Source organism: Cibotium barometz, chromosome 55, assembly GCF_041138505.1.
Source record: "Cibotium barometz isolate CiBa-2024 chromosome 55, ASM4113850v1, whole genome shotgun sequence".
NCBI classification, from domain to species: domain Eukaryota; kingdom Viridiplantae; phylum Streptophyta; class Polypodiopsida; order Cyatheales; family Cibotiaceae; genus Cibotium; species Cibotium barometz.
Window position 1 is genome coordinate 14,917,250 of NC_141100.1, and position 26,074 is coordinate 14,943,323.

The 26,074-nt window shown below is 42.3% G+C and overlaps 1 protein-coding gene across 1 annotated transcript; it reads left to right on the plus strand.

Moving 5' to 3' along the window:
- The first annotated feature begins 264 nt into the window (after nucleotides 1–264).
- On the plus strand, nucleotides 265–2,169 carry LOC147607408 (uncharacterized). Its single transcript, XM_086790747.1, has one exon. It carries the CDS (start codon nucleotides 265–267, stop codon nucleotides 2,167–2,169), a length of 1,905 nt encoding a protein of 634 aa, XP_086646873.1.
- The last annotated feature ends 23,905 nt before the right edge of the window (nucleotides 2,170–26,074 follow it).

Below are 26,074 nucleotides of genomic sequence, written 5' to 3' on the forward strand. Positions count from 1 at the left end.
TAGGGGACTGCAAGATCCAAGGTAGAATCCTCCATATGATAACACGGACACAACACGGTATGGGGGACTGCAAGACCCAAGGTAGAATCCTCCATATGATAACACGGACACAAAACGGTATGATGATCCGTGCTTTTTCTACAACGAGAACTTTTTTAGAGACCATCATACCCACCAGCTTAGCTATATAAAAAACAGCACGGTTATACTTTAAAGCATGCACTCGTCTCTAGCTGTCTCCTTCTTCTTCTGTTAATTCTACACATGGAAACACTTACCTCCTCAGCCCTGCAGCGTCTACAGAGGGACATACGGGAGATGGAGAAGGAGGCTCTGCCAGGCATAGAGGTGAAGATTGATGCAAACAACGTCTCTTCCATGTGCCTGCTGCTCACGCCGCTGGAGGGTCCCTACATGGGAATTCGTCTACACCTGTCCGTCCATATCCCGGCGATCTATCCCCACGCGCCGCCGAAGGTCTCCATCCAGACGTCCGTTGACCATCCCAACGTCTTCGGTTCTTCCATCTGCTGCGATCTCCTGAATAGTGGCACTCTTCGATCTGCAGACTGCTACAACGGCGGCTACACCCCGGGCTATCTCTTAAAGTACATCTTCCTGCAGCTATTGAGCTTCTTCTCCGCGCCACAGATCGAGCAGGACTCTGGCGGTCACGCCAATCTGTATCTTTATGCTTCGTCGCCTAGCTTCAACTTTTCCTGTAAAAAATGCGGCTTCGACTCTGCAGAGAAAAGGGAGAAAGCAGATAGATTTCGAAGCACCTCACGGCCCACCAAAACGGCCATGGTGACAAACACAGACGTCGGGGATCAGAAAAGCAAGGGCAAAATTAGCGTAAGCACCTGTTCGAGCTTGCGAGAAGCTGCAGTCGAAGAAGAGGAGAAACACCTCGACGCGCTAAACGAACACGTGTGGTTAATCATATTCGACCACCTCTCCGACCAAGATCTAGTAAGCCTGGGTAGGGCTTCTCCTTACCGGGCGGGGGCCGTCCTGCGAAGGTACAACGTCTCGCTGCGGCGAGAGCTCCTCTGCTTCTTCACGCGTAAAACCTTCAAAGAAGCTGTGCTGGGCGTGGGCGTCAGGCTAGAAGGATCCACCGCCGCCAACAACAACCGAAGGGCTTCCCTCCATGTCGAGGCTTTCGACCTGCTGTCCCTTGAAGCTTTCCAGAACCAGCACGTGCGAGTGGGGATTTGCGGCCACGTTTTCACCCACTTCCTCCCGCTCGCACTGGACAACGACCACTTCGCACGCGCGCTCCCCGCCTTGAGAAATTCTCTGATTGGTTTCAACATGATTACCTCCGATACATCACCGGCTGGGTTCCTTCACGTGATCCCTAAGCTTATGAACACCATGGTTGTCAACATGATGAAGGTGTGTGACGCTCGATATGATGCGGGCAGCAGCACGCTGGATGCTAAAAGAGCAATCTTGCAGGCCTCCGAGAAAGCCTTCAAAGGCTACTGCCTTCTCTTTCACCTGCTCGTCAAGCTGTCTGGAAAAGCTGATCTGAAAGCAAAGGCGCGGGCAAAGCTATCTCTGTTTCTTTCAAGCAAGAAAGCATGCAATAAGCAGAACATTCCTGACTTGGGAGAGTTTCTGGCCCTTCTACCACTAGCGCTAGAAGACGGCTATGAGTGGCCGAGGCTTTGCGCAAGCATCGTAGAGGAGCTTCTCACGAGAAAGGTGCTGTGGGTACTTCGAGAGAGGCCCGAGTTGGCAGAGCTGCGCAGCCTGCATCAGACGAGCACTCTCAGCCGTCGATCATATATTATCCCAACCCAAAGGCGCCTGGAAGAAACCTTCAGTGCAAGCAGGACCGGATTAAGGTTGATGATGCTGCAAGCAAAATTCATGAGAGCTCTCGTGAAATGCCGGAACAGACTGTCAGAGACTTACGGATATCCTCCGGACAGCATGGCCATGCAGCTGGTTGAGCTTGTGAAGGGAATATATCGAGTAGGTGAAGGGAGAGACGCTTATCAAAAGGGTTATGGGGCTTGGAGGGGCTTCTTTACCCTCCTGCAGTGCCACCCAGTTCCAAGCGAACATGAGACGGAGGAGATGCTCAGGAAGGCAATCATAGACAGTGAGAGCAAAGGTTATCATGATCCCGGCAAAATCAAGTGGAGGAGATGCTAAGAAAGGCATGATAAGGTCTAAATCAGGGCAGATAATTCAAGGCAAAGGCCCTAGAAGACCCTAGAGAGAAATTTTGATCTAGATTTATATATCATATAAAGCTTCAATCATAGGCCTCGATTCAGCAGTACAGATCTCACATCAAGTTTTGGCCATCTTAAAAATGGAAACTTTTGTTTAAAACAAGTTGCTAGTACTTCTGCATTTCTTCTTTGCACTTTCATCTACGTTCTGGAGGTAGTTTTGAGGAACTAAGCAATGTGTAATTGGGCTTTATAGTGTTGCTTTTGCTCTGGTAGTAGGTCCATTTCCGTAAGTGGCTTGTGTTGAACCTTTATGTAAGCGTGAACACTCCATGTGCGCAGAGGCATAATGTTTCGTGGCTACCTTAGTATAGGGAAGTGATTTAATTTTTTAATGAAATTTCAAACCTTAGGTGTGTCAAATATTTTTTGAATGATTGGATTTTAACGATGGGCCTTTTGAAAATTTTAATTTGCTCTCTTTTTTTGAGGCGGATAGGGTAGGAGGTCAATGCTGTGATCGTCCGAAGGGCAATGCTGTGATCGTCCGAAGGGGTATGAGGTAGTGATCGTCTGAAGGGGTATGAGGCAAAGAGAGAGAGAGGAGAGAGAGAGAGAGAGAAGAGAGATGCTAAGAGGGGGAGAGAGAGAGAGAGAGAGAGAGAGAGAGGCTGAGGGAGAGGCAAAGAGGTTGATGCTTGCTAATAGTGAGGTTTAGGGAGAGGCAGGCGAGGAGGGTGGAAGGGGTATAACATTAGCTTACCATTAATTATAATACCTTAGCTTGTCCTAATTAATATCTTCCACAAGCAATGAGAAAAATAGCAGTGTAGGGACTAGCAGACATCTCTTCACATAGAGAAGAGAGAGAACACATCAAGGTGCAGAATGGAATGATGATGAACGTAATCTTGGTCTAAATGAGAACAAAGGCAAACAGAGGGAGGACTTAAAAAACAAGCAGCGTTCTGCCACTTAATTGGCAAGGGCAGAGTATCCACCCATGCCAACTACGTGTAGCATAGACATAATAATTAGATGATGAGCATGGACAGGGAATCCATCACACTAGCAGGATCGCCAAAAGTGTTGGTGGATAAACCAACACAGTTTCTTGATGATTTTGAGAGCATTTTGACATCTTTTCTGGAGTTTTTTGATTCAAACTACTGCTGGCTACAAGGCACACAACAAAATTGGGGAGCCTTGTCCACCTGAAGGTCGCCATTACGCATACAGTTTGAAAGCTACAGCCCGCCACCACATAGTCGCCGTTTGTGCATGGTACATGACGATTCAATCTAATTCCAGCTGGTCAGACGTGCGCCTCGACTTTCTATACAAAAGCCCTAACAAAATTGGGGAGCCTTGTCCACCTGAAGGTCGCCATTACGCACACAGTTCGAAAGTTGTAGCCCGCCACCACATAGTCGTCGTTTGTGCATGGTACTCAATCTATTTCCAGCTGGTCAGATGTGTGCCTCGACTTTCTATACAAGCCTGTAAAAGGGTTTGAGCTATCCGACGAGAAAATTGTGGTTCTCCAAACCAACCCCCTACTGCCATAGCCATTTTTTTTGGAGGTATTGTGAGTATATTTGACTAAAGGCTTAATCTCAATGGATTAAAGGTTAATCCATGACTAAGTACAAGTTCCCTGAGTCTTTTTGAAGTGTTTTTGTGGAAGGCTTGCTCTAATATCTCTTTGCTTCCATAAGCTCATGAAAAACCATGGTTAAGATTGCATTGTAATGCCTAATCTCACTAGTGGATGTTCTCATTAATGTGTGTGGTACATCTCATTGATGTGGATGCTACCAAGTTGAATTACATTGCAAATGAGTAGTGGATATGGCTGTATGTAAGCTTCTTTCACATTAGGGAAATTGGTCATAATTTGCCTTGTGCTATTCATTGTAAAGGGTAGACACTGCCGAGTACCTCTGCATAGACGGGGACTTGGTAAGACCCCCTACTTATCATGGAACACGATGAAATCATCAAGTTTAGTGGTATTGGATTCCACAAATGGCAATCAAAAATCATGTAATGCACTCTTGAAGAAAAATCTGTGGGGGATAATTCAAGGGAGGGACACTCAAGCAAGCCTAGGAACTGCATGGAATGAGAAGAATGAGAGAGCCTTGGGACTCATAGCACTTGCATTGGATGATGAGCTCATTCATCATATCACTCAGATTGAGAAGGCCAAGGATGCATGGGAAGAGTTAAACAAGTTGTTTGGTACACAAGCAAAACACTCCAAAGTTCATTTACTCATGCAATTGTATCAATTCAACCTAGGTACTAGCCATGACCTAACAAGTCACACATCAACAAGTATAAAAGCATTAAGCAACAGCTTCCACCATTGGTAAGACACTTGATGATGATGAAGCTAAGGCTATCTTTCTTGCTAGCTGCTGTGAAAGGAAAGAAGAGTATGGTAACATAGTTGATATCTTGTCTAACAACTCTACTCTATACTTGAATGATGTACAAGCTTCATTGCTTGAACATGAGCAAAAGATGAAGAGAAAGTATGAAAATGGAGCATCTTCGTCAAAGGAATTGGCACTTTATGCTGGTCAAAGGGAATTCAAGCCTAGACGCAATCATTGTGGCAAGTTAGGCCACACATGCAATCATTGTTAGGCCACACATTCAACACATGCAAATTCAAAGATAAACCAAAGCTTGATTGTACAGTGTGTGGGAAACGCAGACACACGAAAGCAATTGTTGGGGGTCAAAGAATCAACCTCAACAAGCCAATGTGATGGAGGCCTCCTTTCCAAAGGAGAATATGGAAGAACTTTTTTGAAGCTATGGAGTTTTCACCCACCCCTTGTATATTGTTGTATTGTTTCTACCCGCTGGCACCGATGATGTAGCCATGGTAGAATGATGCAAAGGCCAAGATGCCTAGTTGTATGTTAGGTCAAGATGCCTATGATGTGTATCTCACACCTAGATGTGTCCTAGATGGCATGTAATCTCTGTCCCCAACCGCATAATGAATTCAGGGGTGCTAGCAGCGGAAGTAACACTTCTTGCACGGGGCAGGGTCCCACACTCGGGGCCTTGGCCACGGATATCCGGACAAGTGTGACTAATCCATCGGTTCTTCCCGGGGTACCACGGAAAAGAGTTCCCAGGCCCCCTAGCCGGATATTCATGCAAACTTAAAACTAGTCACACCACTTACACACCCAATATGAAATTGCCTTTTTCACAGAATCAGCTATCTTTAAAAACAATCATTTAATGAAACCATTGAGTCACTGATCCTAATCCTCAAAATCTTCCCTTAAATCCTTATTTCTAATCATTCCTTCATCGGTGTACCTATGTCATCATTGGCAACCAGAATGCTCACCACCTGTCCACTCAGGGGCCTTTTCGATAGTTCCTAGCTCATAGTAACCGGCAATATATTCACATATCAAAATGGAAACTCTGTTGAAGATTAGCAAGATCAACCAATGGATCCATATAAAAGAGCCATGGACTCATCCGTTGAGGACCAGCAAGGTCAATCAACCAGATCCATGCCCGAATTCAGAAAACAACTCTTACTCCTTGTTCTAATATCTTCCCCGATGCACGTGTGGGTATCATCGGCGACCCATAACCTAAGCACATCGTATGGTCAGTACCCTCTAGGATCCTTCGTCTCGCAGGTAACCTAGCGCTTCACTCATAGGCCGCTTCCTTGGTCCCTCATCCATCGTACCGGAAGCTCACCATTTTAATCGAACCGAGGCTGGTCAAGACCTCAGTCGACCTTGCTACACGAGACGTCCTCCATTGACTCTCCGTCAGCTGGTTAGGTCATGGCTAGTACCTAGGTTGAGTTGATATAATTGCATGAGTAAATGAACTTTGGAGTGTTTTTGTTTGGGACATCATAGCATAGCGGAGGCTACACTCCAACCCACACACTTTGTCAATCCGTGAATGCAACCCGGTTAGCGCATAGAGGCTATCCCGAATGGGAGAATATTAGTTAACCACACACTAATGACTTCTAGTCCTACTCAATCCTTCTTCAACACTCAAGCAATCAATCTAACATAATCAAAGCATCAAGATTAGGCTACACTTAAGCACAAAAATGCAACTTATGCAAAGAACCTAACATGCAAAGAGCTATCACACAAGCCTCAACTACACATCATTTCATGCACAAGCTTCATCACATACACTCTATAAATCACATTTTAGCATCAAAACATCATTAAGAAATCTAGATTAGCAAGTGTGTAGACCATAACCTCATATCATTGAAAATGTAGAGAATAGAGAGTACAAGATTGAAGCATGAATGGAGATGGAGAGCCTTGGGAGAGTACATGAGAAGGAGCTATGGAGCAAGCTCTCTCTATGAGCCTCTCAACCAAATGACCAAAGAGTCCTCTCTAGCTCTCAAATGGGCCACCTTTTATACAAAAACTCTAGAACTCCCAAAAGTTCCCATGTGGGATTATTGTCAAGCCCTCTCCCACATTCATCTACAACTTGGAACTCTTTTCAAGAGCCCTAAGTGTCTTTTTTGTTGCATCCTTGTATTGATCTTCATTCGTCAATGCAACACTCCCCCCTTCCTATTTTGCGCACGTCCTCGAGCGCGGTAGTAGCAAGAGCTGCAACAAAAAAACAATGGATACAAGTAAAGTCTTTTATTGAAAAAAAGAAAAGAAAAGAAAAGAAAAGAAAAACCAGCAATGATAATTTCACACGTGAGCATACAAGTGCAAGGCTGATTAAAGTTTTAATGAGTACTAAAATAGGTGAGTAAAGACTAGTCAAAGTGAGACTTAAGTGGTAGATAGTGCTATGCAAAGGCAAGTGTGCTTTGTACACCGCCGGTTATGACCGCAGTCTCAATGTCCTACAAGTATGTAAGTTATTCCTAAGTGGCAAACCTACTCCTAAATATGAGCAAAGGTGATTGGAATTCTCTTTTTTTTTTCTTTTTTTTTTTCTTTTTTTTGATGTGTGTGTAGAAGGTGATAAAGATTAAGGTTCCATCCCAAAGAGACCCAAGCAATGGCCAAGAGACCTCCGCCAAGAGAATCTAAAGACCGCTAAGTATCTCAAGGACGACAGACCCTTTTTCTTTCTTTTATGACATAAGGAGTACCCCTTGAAGATGAGGGCATCGGTCTCGAGGGCCCATAGTGTACCCCAGAGTCCTACCAACATCTATCAAGGCGATAGATTCCTCAAAGGTCTTTTTCTGAAGCTTTTAGACACCAGTGTTCATCCCATGGAAACCAAGGCATCGGCCCCAAGGTGCTAAGACAACCCCAGGTTCTACCAAGAATTCCACATGGCTGTAGACACATCATGTCTCAATTTACTTTGTATAAAAAAAAATTTTAATGGTATATTTTCATAAATTTTTTAATTAATCCTAGCACCTAGCTCATATCTAAGAGGTAGCTACCACTAGGGATAACTAATATACCTTGAAAGCATAAGAACTTGGCATATTCCATTGGTATGTATCCTACACTGTCTTTAGATAGAAATATCTTTTACTAAGTCTTCTAAGAGTCTAGAATTCACTCACCATATTTTAACAACTAATCAAAAACTTAAACCAGCCAACATTGTGTGAACATGCAAACCATATATTCGAAAGATAAGAGCACATAAAGAAATAAAGATTAAGATTTGAATACACCTGTTGTAGTGCCCTGTTGATGTTGTTCGTTTGCATTGATGCATTGCTGATTTTGTGCAGATTGCTCCTCCTTGATCTTTGTAGGCGTAGCATGTCTCCCCCCTTCCTAATTTGTGTGCACGGTAGGTGGACTATTGGGGCATGTTTGATGCTCTTTTTTTAGCGGAGATCTCTGTAAAATTTTTATTAACAAATAAGAAAAGAAAAGAAAAGAATAAAATTTGCCATTGGTGCCAATCACCGATTATAGCCGAGGGGAAAAACCCAATGGGAGAAAAGTGCCCTGGCTTGTCGATCTTATTATGGAGTCACTGAGCTTACCCTTGCGCTGGTGGTGGATCTGTGTCCTCGTCTACAGGGACAACCCCTCACAAAAACCGGCCTCTGGAGAAGGTGGTAGAGGAAGGAGTGCTTCCTCACTAAAATATGGCATTGGTTCTATGGGAAGGTTAATCAGACAGTTTCGATTTTGGAACTATGCAATATAGGTACTCATATTGATCCAATATTGACATGTTGAGGCTTGGGGAAGGAGGGCTTGCAAGATCGGTGGTTGCAAGTCATTTAAGCTTGTATCCCTCCATTGTTGTGCTTGAACCTCCTTAGGTAATCTACGTTGATTTGGTCCTCTCTCTGGTATTCTCACATTAAGAAGATTATGGCGTTGGGGTGTAATTTCCACAATTTGTTTCATTAAGCCCATGCCATATCGTCTAAAGTAAGAGCGGCATATCCAACAAATATGTGAAGCTTCTCCTAATACGAGCCGTGCACACTCTTGACAATGTGGAAATGGGTGATGCTGTTGATAGAATAACGTGACAAAGTGATGCCCACAGCAATTTTCACCTAAGGGAGCATAGAAGTACCTAGAATGTGTTTGAAACGGAGGAGCACTATAACCCTCGCGATGATCAGGTCGAGTACTATCAGGGTCAATGCATGGTGGACATGTATCTCGCCAAATATCCATCAGGAGTTATCTGGACGTAGAACAATGAAATTTAGAACACTCATATCCATCATTACAATTCCAATAAGAAACAAGATTATCTCAAAAAGAACACATCTTCTAAAGGCATAAGGAACTACATTATTCAAACATTGATCTACCAAAGAGCTTCAATTGTAGTGTTAATGCCTTATCTTTGGTTTTAGGTATATCCTTTTTAAGAGGTGGGAATTTTAGCAATTGTCTTGGAATTTGAGCAAGATAAGAGGATTTAGGCATTGAAATGCTAGAATCTATGCTCAAATGAGACTCATTTGGACTTGTCTTATGTACACAAGTTGATGGTGGAATGGTGTAACAAGGAGAAATTGGGACAACCGGTGTTTCAATACATGTTTTAGGAAGATCAACACAAGTAGATTTGTAGGTGCTATCATAGCCACCTTTCCTTTCTTGAAGAGTTTGTGTTGATTTCTTTTGCACCCACTGATATGGAAAATCAAGGGTGGCTTTTGGAATCTTTCTGAAACACTCTTTTACCCCTAGCAAAGCATGGCATTTTGGAAGCCAAATTGCTGTTGCACCCTCATAATAGCCTTGTGCTTTAAGAACATGTTTTGGGACCCATCGAGTAACAATCTGAGGTTTAGGCTTGGAAATGATGTGCTTCTTAAGAGGCTTAGCAACTGGACTAGATGGTACAAGTTTGTACGCATCTTTGGGTAGCCACATTGATAATTCCTTCTTGCCTGGCCTTCTTTGAGCAGCAACTAGAGTAGTTGGAACATGCCAGCCATGGCCCTCACTTGAGTACTCATCAATTATCCACATCATTTGTTTTGGAGCTTCAAGAGCATATTTTGAGAGTGGGTTGTGTAAGGTAGAAACATTACCCCTTTGACACAATAAAGCTCGTGGAGTAGCAGATCCCAAGATGCAATCAGAATCAATTTGTAACTTGTATTGTCTATTCTTCCAATCTAATGAGCAATTGGTAGCACTTAACCACGATCTACCGAGAACAACCTCTACTACTGCCTTGGACTTACGTGCCACATAAAAGGGCACTGACATCTGGTGATCCTGAATGGTCATCATAATGACACATTTTTCCTCTATAGGGTTATCTTCTCCTAAGAAGCTTCGTAGGTCCACAAGAATTTGCACAAGTGGTGGTTGACCCAAGGCTATCCAGGTGTCAAACGAGAGAACATTATAATCTGCACCAGAGTCAATTAAGGTAGAGACAAAGTAGGTAGTCTCATGAAGATGGAGGCACACTTGAATATTGAATGGATCGACATATGGTTCATCAGTAACCAACTGTATGGCCAACATAGAAGCTTTGCGACGCTCCTTGGCTTTTGCAACTCTAGCTTTAGCCTCCTCTTGAGCCTGACGTTTAAGTAGGTCAAGTGCTCCTTTCCGTGTTTGTGCAGCATGCATCTGTTGAAGCATGGCTTCAGTTAATGGTTCATTGTATTTCTTGAGACGACTTCCATTAATGAAGTTAGGCATTTGCTCACCTTCTAGTGTCTCTAAACGCACTGCACCACTTGGAGTAAGCTCATTAATCACAAACGGTCCTAGGCCACGTTTCTTGAGCTTTCTCTTATGCTTCTTAAGTGTGTACAAGAGCACCAGGTCTCCTTTTTTGAAACGGCCAGTTGTTACATTTCTATCATACCATTGCTTCTGTCTCCTCTTCTCGGCATACATCCCCATTATCGCCAATAAGCGGGTCTCATCAAGATTTTCCAATTCGTCAACGCGTTGTGAAAGCTCATGACCAGTCCAATCCAATTGTTTAGCTACTCGTAGAGTAGGTACAAGAAATTCAATGGGAAGAATTGCATCTAGCCCAAAAGTAAGTTCAAATGGGGTTGTGCCCACAGATGTTTTATAGGCTGTCCTATATGCCCAAAGAACTGAGTGCAACTTTTGCTCCCAATCAGTCCTATGTCCCTCAACAATCTTTGTGAGTGCTGTGCAGAGAATCTTGTTAGTACTCTCAGCTTGTCCATTGGTCTGGGGATGATAGGGTGCAGAACGCTTATGAATTACCATAAATTCTTGAAGCAAAAATTCTATGACTTCATTTACAAAGTGTACACCTTGATCACTAACGATCTCAATAGGTAAGCCATAGCATGTAAACACGTACTCATACAAGAACTTGGCTGTGGTTCTGGCATCATTTTTGACTGTTGCCTTTGCCTCTACCCATTTGGTCAAATAGTCGATTGCGACTATAATATATTCTGCATGCGTGTGACGAGCTGGAGGTTTAATGGGACCGACAAAATCAATACCCCATTTTGCAAAAGCACGTGTGCTTAACATAGGCCGCAATGGCATATTGTCCTTTGTGATGGGAGGTTTGGTCCTTTGACAATCGTCACAACGTTTCACATATTCTTCGGCATCCATTTGTAAGGTTGGCCACCAAAGCCCAGACCACCTAATCAACTTAGCTGTGGTATTGCCCAAAAAATGTCCACCCCCAACACCTGCATGTGCATGAGTTAAGATTTTCAAATAGTCAGCTTCACATACACACATGCATAAGTTGCCATCCTTGCTCCTCTTGTAGAGTTGGCCCTCTATCAGCATATAGTTTGCCGCTTCAATTTTAACAGCATGCTTTCTATGTTTAGGAATTTTTTGATCCAAATGACCATGCTGAAGATAGTCCACAATATACTTACTCCAACTTGGTGTAGTTGAAATTTGGAATAATGTGACATTATGAATTGGCTTCTGAATTTTACATGAAGCACAGTTACGAACAAATGTTTCAGCATCTGCATGCATGGTAGGCCACCATTGTCCATCCTGAGATATACGTCGCACACAAGTAGTAGCTGATGCATGGATTCCATCGATACCCGCATGTGCCCATTCCAAGATTTCCTCATATTGGTCGGGGTTAGGTATAAGCCGCAACACTCCATCATTACCCTGACGATATAATCTTCCTGAGATTAACTTGAACGGTCGCCATAGGTCCACATTAGGACCCGCTAGTTGTATCTGCCCACTTGTCAAAATTTCTAAAATGGATTCAGACCATCTAGGAGCTGTCTCTACAAGGAAAAGTGTTGAATCTAACATATCATCATCCACACCCATAGGAGCTTTGCCAGAGGTGATTCGAGACAAATGATCTGCCCTAAGATGAGTTGTTCCTTTTCGAACTGCCACTTCAAAGTCAAACTCAAGAAGGATGATAAACCACCTTACAATCCTTCCAGTTGCACAAGGTTTATTCACCAAATATAGCAATGCTTGATGGTCCATAAAAAATATGAATTTGTTTGCCAATGGCGAAACTTTTTCACTGCATATATCATGGACAATCCTTCTCTTTCTGTTGTGGTGTAATTCTTCTCAGCATTGTTCAACTGTCGACTAGCATATGAGATTGGGAAATCCTTATTGTGTTCTCCCGATTGAGCCAAAATACATCCAATTGCAAAGTTGGAGGCATCAATATGGACATGAAAGATTTGGTTCCAATCTGGTGCCCGTAAGATGGGTGCAGTCACTAATGCTTGCTTCAACTTTTCAAAGGATTCCTCACACTCATCAGTCCAATTAAACTTTACAAGAAGAGCATATAATGGTCTGGCTAGGACAGCATACATGTAGATGAATCTACGGTAATAGCCACAATGTCCCATGAATGTTTGTACCCCTTTAGGGTTGATAGGCCGAGGTAATGAGACAATGACATCAATTTTATCCATATCTGTTGAAATCCCATTGCGAGAAACAATATGGCCCAAAATTTTCCCTTGTCTTACCATGAATTTGCACTTGTCAGGATTCAAGCATATACGATAAAGTTGACACTTTTGAAACACAAGTCTGAGGTGTTCTATATGATCATCACGCTCTTGTGAGTGAACACATAAATCATCCATGAAGATCTCAATAAATTGCCTAAGGTACTCCTTGAATACATGACTCATTAACCGCTGAAAGGTTGCTGGTGCATTTGTTAGACCAAATGGCATAACACGATAGGCAAAGATGCCATCTTCAGTAGCAAAGGTTGTCTTGTGTTGATCCTTTGGATCAATTGACACTTGATTGTAACCGGATAATCCATCCAAGAAACTGTATGCCTTTTTTCCTGCAACTCGTTCCAGAACATGATCCGTGATTGGAAGTCATGCACAGTAGCTGCATTTACCTTCTTGAGGTTTACACATACTCGAAGTTTTCCATTTTTCTTGGGCACCACTACAATAGGGGAGACCCATTCAGTGTGTTCAATCTCATAGATAAATTGTGCCTCTAAGAGCTTGTCTATTTCTTCCTTTATCTTCCGTGCGAAATTTTCATTGTAGGTATAAGGACGTTGCTTGGAGGGCTTTGCATCCTCTCGCAATGGAATTGTATGCTGACATATGCTTGGATCAACTCCTTTGAGGTCTTTATAACTCCAAGCAAAAACATCGCGATACTCCTTTATTATTTGTATTAATAACTTCTCCTCATCTAAGGACAAGTCTATGGCAATCCTCACATAGCGAAGCTCTTCTCCTGGCTTAGCAATATCAATCTTTTTTGCATCTTCTGGACCATCGTATGAAACCCTTGGCATGCTTGGTTTTTGTCGCATGGGCTGTTGAAGAACAATCTTCCGATCTTGAAGAGTGTACTGTGTGAAATTGGGAGGAACATTGAGACCTTGTTCTTGTCCACTTGAGTCTTCACTCATTGAAGACCATGTGGTTTTGAGCTCTCCTTTGCTATCTTGCATCGGATTTTTTTGTTCAACCGTTGTCTTTGCACTTCCCACACTCTTTTTTGAATCGGTTTTAGACTTGAGTTTTGGTTTTTGTTTCTTCGTTTTTTTACGATTTTTGCTAACAATTGTTAGCTTTTCCCCTGCTTGGAATCCATCTGATCGTTTTATTTGGTCTTTGATACTATCTTGTGCTTGGACATAGTATAGATATCCGTTCTTTCCTGAGAAGTGAGGTGGTGGTCGAGAGTTTTCACTCTTAGACTCCTCCTTTTCTTTTTGTAGTCTCTCACGTTTGATAAAAAACAGAAGCAAGAGAAGGAGAGAAGCCATAGTCACCATCTCTCTCACACACACAAAGGAGAACACAACATAGTGTTATGTCCACACTAAAAGTAAACCTAGTGTAATGTCCACACCACACATGACCAGCTGGACGCGGTCATAAACACACCACACGATATCTATCTACCATACTGTCAGTCTGTCAGCACCCATGTGCTATCCTCCAGCTGTATACGAGCTTGATATTTCAACACTCCCCCTCAAGCTCGACATGTCCATCTCTAGGACTCCCAATCTAGTACGGAAATACCCGAACTTATCCTTACCAAGTGCTTTGGTAAAGATATCTGCAACCTGCTCATCTGTCTGCACATATGTCAAATCAACATGCCCATCGAGCACCTTCTCTCTGATGAAATGATAATGGACCTCAATATGTTTGGTCCTGGCATGATAAACTGGGTTGCTAGCAAGCTGAATACTACTCATGTTGTCACAATGAATGACAATGCTCATATCACTCTGTAGCTTGACATCATCTAGCAACTTTTTCAACAGCATAGCCTCACATGCCGCTATGGCTGCTCCACGATACTCTGCCTCTGTGGTAGATAAAGCAACTGTAGGTTGCTTTTTACTGCTCCAACTCACAGCTCCCCAAGGCTGAAAACATAGCCACTGGTAGATCTCCTGTCATATGCACTACCGGCCCAATCTGCATCTGTATATCCATAGACATGCATGTTTGTTCCTGCCTCATAGAAAAGACCATAATGCGCGGTAGTTTTGACATATCTCAGAATCCGTCTCACAGCATCCAAGTGAGGTTTACGAGGACTCTGCATAAACTGACTCACCAAACCAACTGCATAACTGATATCTGGCCTCGTAATGGTCATGTAGATAAGACTACCAACCATTTTCCTGTACATGGTGATATCATCAAGCTCATCACCCAAATCAGCCCTAAGCTTCATGTTTTGCTCTAATGGTGTCAACATTGGTTTGCATGCTGTCATACCATACTTTGCCAGCATGTCAAGTGCATATTGCCTTTGCACCAACCATATACCTGTGTTTGTTCTTATCACCTCAATGCCAAGAAAGAACCTTAAATCACCAAGGTCTTTCATATCAAACTCTTTGCATAAGGAGGCCTTAACCTCATCAATGCCTTTCCCACAATCACCTGTGATAATCAAATCATCAACATAAATGACTATCATCACGATACCATCATGTGTCTTCTTCACATAAAGTGAAGAGTCTGCATTTCCAACCACAAATCCAATACTGACAAGATATCTGCTGATCTTGTCACTCCAAGCACGAGGTGCTTGCTTCAAACCATAGAGTGCTTTCTTTAACCTGCAAACAAAGGTCGGATATTTTGGATGTACATAACCTTCTGGCTGTTCCATGTACACCTCTTCTTGTAGATCACCATTCAAGAAAGCATTTTTGACATCCATTTGATGTAAAGCCCAACCTTTTTGTGCTGCTAATGCAATGATAGACCTCACTGTAGCCATTTTAGCCACTGGGCTGAAAGTTTCATCATAATCAAGACCATAAGTTTGTGCATATCCTTTAGCGACCAGCCTTGCCTTATGTCTCTCTAGGCTGCCATCTGACTTGCACTTTACCTTATACACCCATTTGCATCCAATTGCATTCTTTCCTTTAGGTAACTCAGCCAATTCCCATGTATCATTTTTGTCCAAAGCATCCATCTCTTCATCCATGGCTTTCTGCCATACATGCTCTCCAATAGCCTCTGAATAGCATGTAGGTTCCACATGCTTTACCATAGATGTCATGTATGCATAATGCATAGCAAAATCTCTATATGTCAATCTTTCCACTGGATATCTGACTCTCTGGGATCTCTGCAATGCATGCGGGTCACTCTGTACACCTGTAACTCTGGCATGTGGTGGCACATATCTGTCCTACCTAGCACCAGGTGTGCGTACAACAGGTATCCCGAGCTCCTCATCCAAACTCTCTGAGCTAGAAGACTCATAACCTGTGATCCCAATTCCCTCGACTTTCTTCTTGCCTTTATCCATAGCACTACTCCCAGTGCTCACACTCTCATGTCTCAGACGTCCTGACCATGGACATACACTGCTACTACTCTCAGCTTCTGCTGCTGGCCCAGACATAGTAGTAGAACTAGAACTTGCTTGTGATGGCAAGTTCACAGGCACATTCGCCTCAAGTGTGTCAATGACTCCCTCATCTTTGGCTTTATACCAACTAGCATGCTCATCGAATACAACATCTCGTGAGATGACTACTTGTCTAGTTTGAGGGTTATAACATTTGTAAGCCTTTCGATCCTGTGCATATCCAACAAAGACACATTTCTCTGCTTTAGGATCCAACTTCCGTCTTCTTTCATCAGGCACATGAACATAAGCTACACATCCAAAGACTTTCAGATGTCCAATATCTGGCCTGTAACCTGTAAGCCGCATCTCAGGCGTGCTTCCATGAATGGCTGCTGTAGGTGATTTGTTCAGGATATACACTGCAGTAGCACATGCTTCTGCCCAATAGTAATCTGGCATGCTCTTTTCATTGAGCATTGCCCTTGCCACTTCACATATGACACGATTCTTTCTCTCAGCCACACCATTTTGCTGAGGTGTATACCTGCATGTCAACTGTCTTCTTATCCCATGCTTCCGCAAGAAATGCTCAAATGCTTTTGAGGTGTATTCGCCACCTCCATCTGTTCTCAGACACTTAATCCAACAGCCATATTGTTTTTCTACAAGAGCCTTGAAATCCATGAATTTTTCCAGCACTTCACTCTTCTCTCTCAAAAAATATATCCATGTCATCCTGCTGAAATCATCTATAAATGTCACATAGTATAGACTTCCTTTGATAGATGGGTTTTGTGCTGGGCCCCATACATCACTGTGCACTATTTCAAGTGGTCTATTACTCATGTTTCCTTCTGTAGGAAACCTCAACCTTGCCTGCTTCCCAAACTGACAGGCTTCACAAACATGCATATGACCATCATATTTGAATCGAGGCAATCCACTGACAATGCCCCTTGTTTGCATGTTCTTTAATCTCTGTATATTGACATGTCCAATCCGCTTGTGCCACATGTCAATGTCTTGTACAATCCCATTACTCTTTGAAAACATGGTTGAACTCAATTCTGGTATGCCTGCATCCAATTTGAACAACCTTCCTTCCTTCTTGCCCTTGGCAACCAATCTACAGCCATGCTTAAAATCTTCCACAAAACAGCCTTTCTCATTGAATCTTACTTGTAATCCCTGCTCAACCATTTGGCCTACTGATGCCAAACTCTTTGTAATGGATGGTACATATAACACTTCTGACATATTTTTCACATTTCCATCATGCATCTTCAAAGGCACACTGCCAACATGTGTTATAAGATGCTGAGTATCATCTCCTGTGACCACATAACCATTTGTATCCAATGGTTGCATCTTCTCAAACCACTCACCATGACATGTCATGTGGTTTGAGGCACCTGAATCCATATACCATGATTCATCTCGAGCATTCTGAGAATCCATTGTCCCCATAACATGCTTCATTGCAAAAAGATGGTTTGAACTCCCATCATTGTTACTGGTAGATGCATAATTTCCATGTTGTGGTCTTCCATTCCTCGCATCATTCTGCTTTTTGTAACAATCTTTTGCCAAATGTCCAAGTTTGCCACAATAGTAACATTCAATCCCATTCAAATTTTGTTGAGGACCTTGCCATCGTCCTCTACCACGAGCACCTGTTCCAAATCTCCCCCTATGGGATTGAAATCCACGACCTCCACGTGATCCAAATGATGACTGTGAATTCTGAAAATTCTGATTTGATTGTGGTTGAGTAGACCTGTCATTCCAACCACGTCCTCCACGGCCTCGAGGGGTAAATCTCCCCTTGCCTCGAGAGCCTCTAGATGAGTAAAAAGCCTGATTTCTTGCATGTTCATCATTGCTTGACGAGGATGCACCACCTGTAACACTCATACCACCAAGGCCAAGCTTCAATTCTTCCACAATGAGCAATGACACAAGCTCATTAAAGTCTGGCATTCCTCCCAATCTTACTGAGATGGAAGTGTCAAAAGATTTGTATTCTTTGCCTAAACCACGCAATGTGAGAGCAACCAAATCATCATCATCCATTGGGGCATGGATCGATGACAAGGAATCAGCATAACCCTTGATTTCCTGAACATACTCATGTATGCTCCTATTCCTTCGTGTTACACTGTGAATCTGTTGCTTAAGTTGTATTTTCCTTGCACCAGTGTCTATCTCATACATTCGGCACAATATACCCCATGCTTCTTTCGGTGTATCTGCATCTTGGATGTGAATAAGCAAGGCATCTGTTACACATATTGAAAAATAATGCAACACCTTCGAAGACCGCTCTACCCACTGCTTGTGAGCCAGTAACTGAGCATTATTTGGTTGAGGAGGAAGGTATGGCTCCGGGTCTTCCTCCGAGACAAGACTCCATAAACCTTTGCCTTTCAAAAAACTCTTCATTCGAAACTTCCACACTTGAAAGTTAGTGCGATCAAGCTTCTCTCCAACAATCTGTATCGGACCATCTCCCATTGTTGCAAAAAAATAGAGTAGATGTACCCTTTCGATTACAAAGTACGAAGTACCTGTAATGCTCCAAATCTCTCCAAATCACATCAAATTCTTGCAAATTGTGTGCATTAACATCCCACAATGGTTCACCAACAATGTACACTCGATCAAAGTTGAAATCAAATGAAACTCCTTCACAAAAAATTTTCTGGTTTTTTTCTCGCCAGTAAATTCTCGCCAGTAACCAGTCAAGATTATGCTCTAAATCCTTCAAATCTTGTCCAAATGCAATGATTCAACTTGCATTAGCTTCCCAACACATTGCTCCAACATATCCTAGAAGGGTTTGATCCAATTCTTCAAGGGGAATGAGGACCACCAATTTTTGTAACCTCTGGTTTGAATTTTTCTGCACCTGTCAGGTACCACCTCTCACTAAAATTGCTCTATCTCCTTCAAATCTTCTCCAAATCCAAAACTTTTTGATTCAAAAGTTTAGCAACTCATAGGACTCTACTTGTACCAGAGGAATTTGACCAATTTGATATAGACAAAGATTAATGCCTTGATTAAAACTGCTCTGTTTTTGGACAGACTTTCTGTAAACCTGCACACCTCTGATAAATCACTTCAATGAGCTCCAAATACATGAAATGAGCTGCAACCAAGCATCACAAGCCTTAGCAATGTATTTTCTAAACTCTCCAAGCTTTAAAGCATTCAATTTGGTGTCCAAATGAGTGAATTAGACCAAATTCATTGCAAACTTTTCAAGAAACTCTTCCAAAAAGCGCCGCCTTCTCTTGGAGCTCTAGGAGAGAGGGGTAATCACTAATGAGTGGATAGGTCTCTTAGAAATGACCTAATCTATCATGGGTATGAAGGGTTTGACTCAATTTTGAGTAGAATTGCCACAATTGATCCTCCACCGGGCATATGTTCTCTGTTTTTGTAGAGTCCAAAAAACCAGAATTTTTTTCTTCACAAATTGCCTGTAATGCATCAATTTTCATGCAATGGTTTGCTCCAGTGTTGCTAATACATGTGCCCTTTCACAATACATGAGAACCTCTGTGTTTCCTTTGTATTTGAACCAATACTTTTGACAAAATACATTCCTTCACAAGCTTTCCATGAAAGCTTCAAAACCAGAAATTTTCTGCTTGCTTTATGCACTTCAATCTTCACTGAACTTGCTCTTTGATACCTGCAATCCGCAGAGGGGGTCTTGCTACACTCACCAATGGTCCTTAGCTCTCAGATCTGATGCCGATGTGTGCTCCACAGCTTCTCCTTTGCTCCAAGCTCCAATGGCTTCCTTCACAGCTTTTTCTTCTTCTTCCCTCTTCTCTCACTCACTCACACAACTCAGCTAATGAGCTCTTGGCTCTGATACCATGATAAAAAACAGAAGCAGGAGAGAACACACACAAGAGAAGCAAACCCTAATCCATAACCATCAATCATAAAGAAGGAGAGAAGCCATAGTCACCATCTCTCTCACACACACAAAGGAGAACACAACATAGTGTTATGTCCACACTACAAAGTAAACCTAGTGTAATGTCCACACCACACATGACCAGCTGGACGCGGTCATAAACACACCACACGATATCTATCTACCATACTGTCAGTCTGTCAGCACCCATGTGCTATCCTCCAGCTGTATACGAGCTTGATATTTCAACAACGTTGTTCCCGCTCATCTTGTCTACTGATTCTCTTATGGCTCTTACAACATTTACGTTTAGGTCGGCTTCGAGGGATCTCTACTTGAACCTCCCTTCCTCTCAAGAGTAGACGTGCCTTTCCTATCTCATCCTCAGGGATTATCACATCATTATTAAAATCAGAGTCCCAGTCATCTTCCTTATCAGCATCATTAGCAGATTCGAGTGTCAAATCCTCCACTGAGACTTCCTCAACATGCATAGCTGTTGTGGATGTATCCCTATAGTACAAATCATCTAGAAGGGCACGTGGTTGTACCATTCGTATAGGAATAATGTCATATCCATCTGAGTCACGAAATTGAATTGGCTTCGGTAAAGCACATGTCGATAATGTTGCAAGGACATGACTCCATTCTAGTGGATCAATTAAATGCTCAGGGAAGGGTTGTGGAATGTATGCCTCGTCTGATACACTTCGATTCCCCTTAAGTCTCTCAGTGTTGAAATCCCTACATGAGGCTCCACACATCCACAGATCTTCTCGTCCGTCTGACAATGTAACTCTTGAGCCCTCAGATGAAGCAGAATCAAACTCATCTATTGGAGACCTTGTTACATCACAATATGAGTGATTCCTTAGGTTGACCCTTGTGATGACAGAATCATGTCGGAGGTACAAATAATTGTATCCCCAATCTTGAATCATTTGAAATTGTCGCATGAATGGTCTACCCAATATCACTTCATAGTTTGGATATTTTCCAAAATCCACTACTGCAAAGGTGTGCTCATATTCAATCCCACATGTGGTGACCAATATGTTCTCAAGCAGCCCAAGGGGATGTTCTAAGCTTCCATCTGCTAGCTGCAAGCGCATCTTGGTACTCCTAATAGCTGGTTTGCCCCACTTTTCCCAAATGGACCTTGTCACAATGCCCACTCCTGCACCACTATCAAGTATTGCAGTTGAAGATACTTTTCGCACTTCTAATGGGAGGGTAGCATTTCCCTGATCGTCCTCACAAAATTTTCTTACTTTGTTGATAGGAACTGGCATAACATGCTTTGTCTCGGGGTGTATAGTACACTCATGGTGACCCTTTTGTAGCAATACCTGCTCTGACAAACATGTGGCAATATCATTCCACAACTCAAGTCGAATTTTTATCAAATCAAGCAAAGGTAAGGTACAAGCCACTGGTGCTGACAAAATAGCTTGCACCATACTCATATCCTTCTCCTTTGTCAACCTTTTATGCATGGAGGGTATCCTCAAGGTTTGAGAACAGTTCTCATATTCTCCCAGATATGACGGTAAGGTTTTCATTGTATGCTTACTTCTAGGAGAAACAATTGTTTGAACTTCCTCCTGGATGCTTGGGCGTCCAAAGTTGTTTTCCGTGCCCCTGGTAAAATCCACCTCAGAGAATGGAGGCGAACTAATAGAAGACATGTTCTCATTAACTTTCTCATGAACTGCGGCCCACATCTCATTTGCCATGTCCTCATTAGCATCAATAACTTCATCATTGCATGGGAAGACAAGGCTAGGTGGTGGCAGATTACCTCCTTTCAATTGGGTGTCAATTGGTGCAGACCTTTCGCTATGAGCTTGTGAAATGAGCTCACTTTTCATTTCCCGACTTGATGACACTTCTGGTATGGTTTCTAATGTTGGCTTAAGAGAGGTTGGGCCCCGAGGAATAGGTGGTGGTGGTCCCTCAAGTATTGACTGAGCTTCCCTAATGAGTTGCTGATGTACAGCTAGATTGATCTTCTCCTCACGAGGGTTTGGGTTTTCTTGAAGTTTCTTGGGTAGCTCAGATAAAGCTGCAATGCGACTTCTATGAGCATCAATGATGGCCTCTAGAGTCTCATTCACTTTATCCACAAAAACAGAACCCCCAGAACTATCCTCAGTCGTACTAGCCTCATTTTGTTTAGTACTAGGCCCAGGTTGAGGGTGATGTTCCTCATGCACTTCTTGGGATGTAAAAGTTTGATCCCTCATGTTTTGTTTAGAGGCTTCTTGAGAACTAGTGGATGCACTTTTAGTTTGCTTGTTTCGGTTCTTCTTCCTCCGAGTGGTTTTTTTTCTATTGGACTAGGGTCTTGTCCACTAGATTTGTCTTTGCATCCCTAGTTCGAGGTGTCTCATCAGTTTGTATTTCGGCATTTCGTGTCTGTGATCTAGTCATGACTCTAAGTGGCACGACATCCTCATTCTCTCATGAAGGTGGTGATGGAACTGCCCCTACAAGGTTGAGTGAGACCTTTGGTTGAGAGGTGCCTTCCTCATGTGGTTTCAGCAGACAATCCTTTGGGAAGTGTTCTACACAACACCCTAGACAATATCTTTCAATTGGTGGAAACTGTTGTACTCTTGTATTGGATCGAGATGCTTGCCTTGAGCGATGTGGACAATCACGAGCCCAATGGGGTTCTCCGCACTCATAACAGGGGCCCATTGGTTTGGCCTCTACTTTCCTTGGCTGCCATTGACCTGAGGGGCCTGGAGTCCTAGGTTGGTAGCCGCCTAGTAACATTAAAGAGTTTTGTTCCCCTGGTTGAGCCTTCAGTGCTTGGCTTGGGTATGCGAGACTTTCAAAGAGATTTTCCTTGGATGAATATGATGCATATTCCTCCTCCACATAGCCTGGGTTTACCAAGTCTCTACACATATTTGAATTGTCATAATCAACAACCCTCACAGGAGCAGTCCCAGGAGCAGGAGGTTGAGCACCAAGAACAGGTCGTGCTTGCTCTTGTGCCATCGGTGGCTTACGTTCAAAATTAGTATACTGTTGATACATTTGTGGAGCCACTCCACCCCTTGGCTGCTCACGTTCCTGTCTCATTCTCGCAATGCGAGTACATTCCTGCGTGGTATGGGTAAAGTTCCAAGCACAGGCTTGGCACCAATTTTTTGTGGGTTGGTTTGTGACTAGAGGAGAAAAGGTATTACATTCCTCTGTTTTATGGTTACCGCCACATGCTCCACAAAGATGAGGACCTGTAGGAAGTACACTCCTCATTCTCTGTTGCTGTTGTTGTGGCTGCATGGGTGGACGATAGGTCTATCCCAATCTCCATAGTACTAGGTTAGCTATCTGGTCTGGATTTACTAGCGCGCTAGACCCTGAACTTTGGTCATCACCCCACTGATCTCTAGGTTTCACCTCTGGGCTGCCAGAACCATCTTGGAATTTGAAGTTATCGGTGAAATCCATAGCATCATGGCAACACTCATTGAAATTTGTATGCTTCTTCGCATAGAGATGTGTATGCAGTGTTGAATTTTTGAGTCCTTTTAAGAAGAGAGAAATTAATCGACTTTGGGTGGGCTTCTCATCTTCTGGGCAACGATTAATGTACTGCTTCATTCTATTTACACAGTCTCTAACACTCTCATTCTCGCCTTGCTTGAAAGAGTAGATGTGTGCTACCGTGTCATGTTGAATTCCCATCAAGGAAAAAGCAGCAATGAATCTCTCTTCCAAAACTCGTAAAGAAGATTTGTCTGAAGCCTCTAGTGCCTGAAACCAAGCCAGGGCCTTTCCCTCAAGAGTGAGTCCAAATCCTTCAATTTGAGCATGCTTATCAGCCACTTGCTCAGCTCGAACTGCTTGCCTAAATGCTGCTACATGGTCGTATGGATCTCCCAACCCTTCATACTTCTTTACCAGTTTCTGAAGAGTTGATGGCCTTACTTGTCTTGAATACTCATCATAGGGCCTACGGCCTCTCACTCTCAGTGGGAATTGTTCCTCTCTTTGGTAAGATGGTCCACATGCATCCAAACTTGGTGTGGGTCCCCTATTACCAGCCTCACCAAACCCCTCCAAAGATCTTGTCACCCGCATTTCAGGAGGTGCATTAATGGGAGGCCGAGTTGGCTCCCCTACCCTCCGATTGTTATAATGAGAAAGATGTTGTGGTGTGACCTGTGGTCGCACATTTGGTGTAGGACTATATCTTGGTGCTAGAGTTGGGCTACTAGCAGTGGTCCACTTGGATGTTGAAGGTCCCTCTCTAGTGAACTCTCGTAGGGGAGGAGCAACAGTTTCTCCAAGAAAGGCTGTCTCTCCTGGTTTGGCTGTATTTGTTGAGAACACTTCCATGAATAATGGTTGTCCTTTCCACGTGAGTTCCTGAATCTCTTTCCAATCTAAGGTTCGGTATTCATTGGCCCATTTATCAATTATTCTGTTCATGTGTCCTGCAAGCTTCTCAACTACCACCACAAGAGCTAGAGGAAGATCTAGCTGTGGCAATCTAGTTGTGGCATAATATCTCTCTAACGAGTCCTTGTAGACCTCTTGAAGTGGGTCATCCTGTAAGACCTTTGTCACTGGAATTTGTCGTACAAACTCCCATTGGTTCTCAGCCCCCTGATCCATTCTACTCTTGCCTTTCCTATCCCTTTCCAAATTTAGATCTACAAGAAGTAAATCATCTATGGATGGCTTTGAGGACTGGGCATTGGAGGGTCCAGGCATGTCCGGCTCAATGAGCCAGTCATCTCTAGACTCCCTTGCTCTGGAAAGTTTTGATAAGTCTAAAAACTCGATTTTAGAGAGCTCTCCTAATTCGTCTACATTTTCTGGATGGTAGGTAGCGAACACCATCTCCACCCATGTACATGTTACCCTGGTCATTGACTAGAGGTGCTCTATCAAGTTCTGAGAAAATGTCTGCGATCTTAACAAGATACCGTTGTTGTGGGTCCCTAAAGATCTCAGCTCCTTGAGCATTTGTGTAGACATATTGGAGTCTCACATTGAGTGTTAACCCCATGGTGTTAACCTCATGGTGTCGGCTTCAAATGGATTAAAAGATCTTGCGGGTGTCCTATTTGGGGCTACGGACTGACTATTTGACGGCCCGAGATTGTCCATGGACAATGAACTAGTTGTTCTGGAGGAAAGGGTATCGGATTGGGATTCAGAAAGGGTTTCAGCAATATCTGCCAAATTGCCTACCAATTGGGTCCCACTTTCCTGCGTAGGTACTCTACAAGGTGCCCTAGGCCCTATGGCAGAACCTATAAAACGTCCCGACCGCAAGTGCATAAGGTCAAATTTTTTTGGTTTTTTATGTGTTTTTATTTTGTTTTGTTTTGTTTTGTTTTTGTTTTTGTTTTTTTTAAATAAATATATATACATATATATGTATATATATATATATATATATTTTAACCTACCTAATCACTAAATGCAACTAAAATGAGTATGTGTGGCGTAACTATCTATCCTATTTTTTATTATTTTTTTTAAAATGATTTTTTTAATGATTTTATGATTTTATGTTTTTACTTTTTTTTAATTTACACAAAAATTATGAATCACACTAAAAAAATACTAATTATGCACAAAGTTACAAAAATTAAAAAATACAGGTTACACTAATTATGCAAAAAATTAAGAAAAATGAAGAATTACAAAATATGCAAAAAAAGTAGACTCCTAAAAAACATTTAATTTATAGATTTTTTTTTATTTTCTTTTGTTTTTTTGTTTTCTTCTCCTTTTGTTGTTTTTTTTGTTTGTTTGTTTGTTTGTTTTTTAAACTAATAAATTTCGTGCCAATTATAAAAAATATAAATCTACTAATTATGCACGCAATTACAAAATTCTTAAAAAAAATACAAATAAAAAATGCAAGCTACTTTAATTATGCAAGACTTTACAAAAATTTAAAAAATGAACAATGGATTCAAAATACAAAAATAAAAATTGTTTTTTCTTTTTTTCTCTTTTAAAAAAAATAAATTTATTGTTTTATGGTTTTTTTTCTTTCTATCTCTTTTTCTCTTTTTTTTCTTTTTTTTTAAAAAAATAATAATTTATATATATATTTGTTTTATTGTTTTGTTGTTTTTATTTATTTATTTTATTTTTTTTAAATTTAA

Bases quoted from the DNA above. Each gene is read 5' to 3' on its own strand.
- LOC147607408 (XM_086790747.1), top strand. From the start codon at position 265: ATGGAAACACTTACCTCCTCAGCCCTGCAGCGTCTACAGAGGGACATA.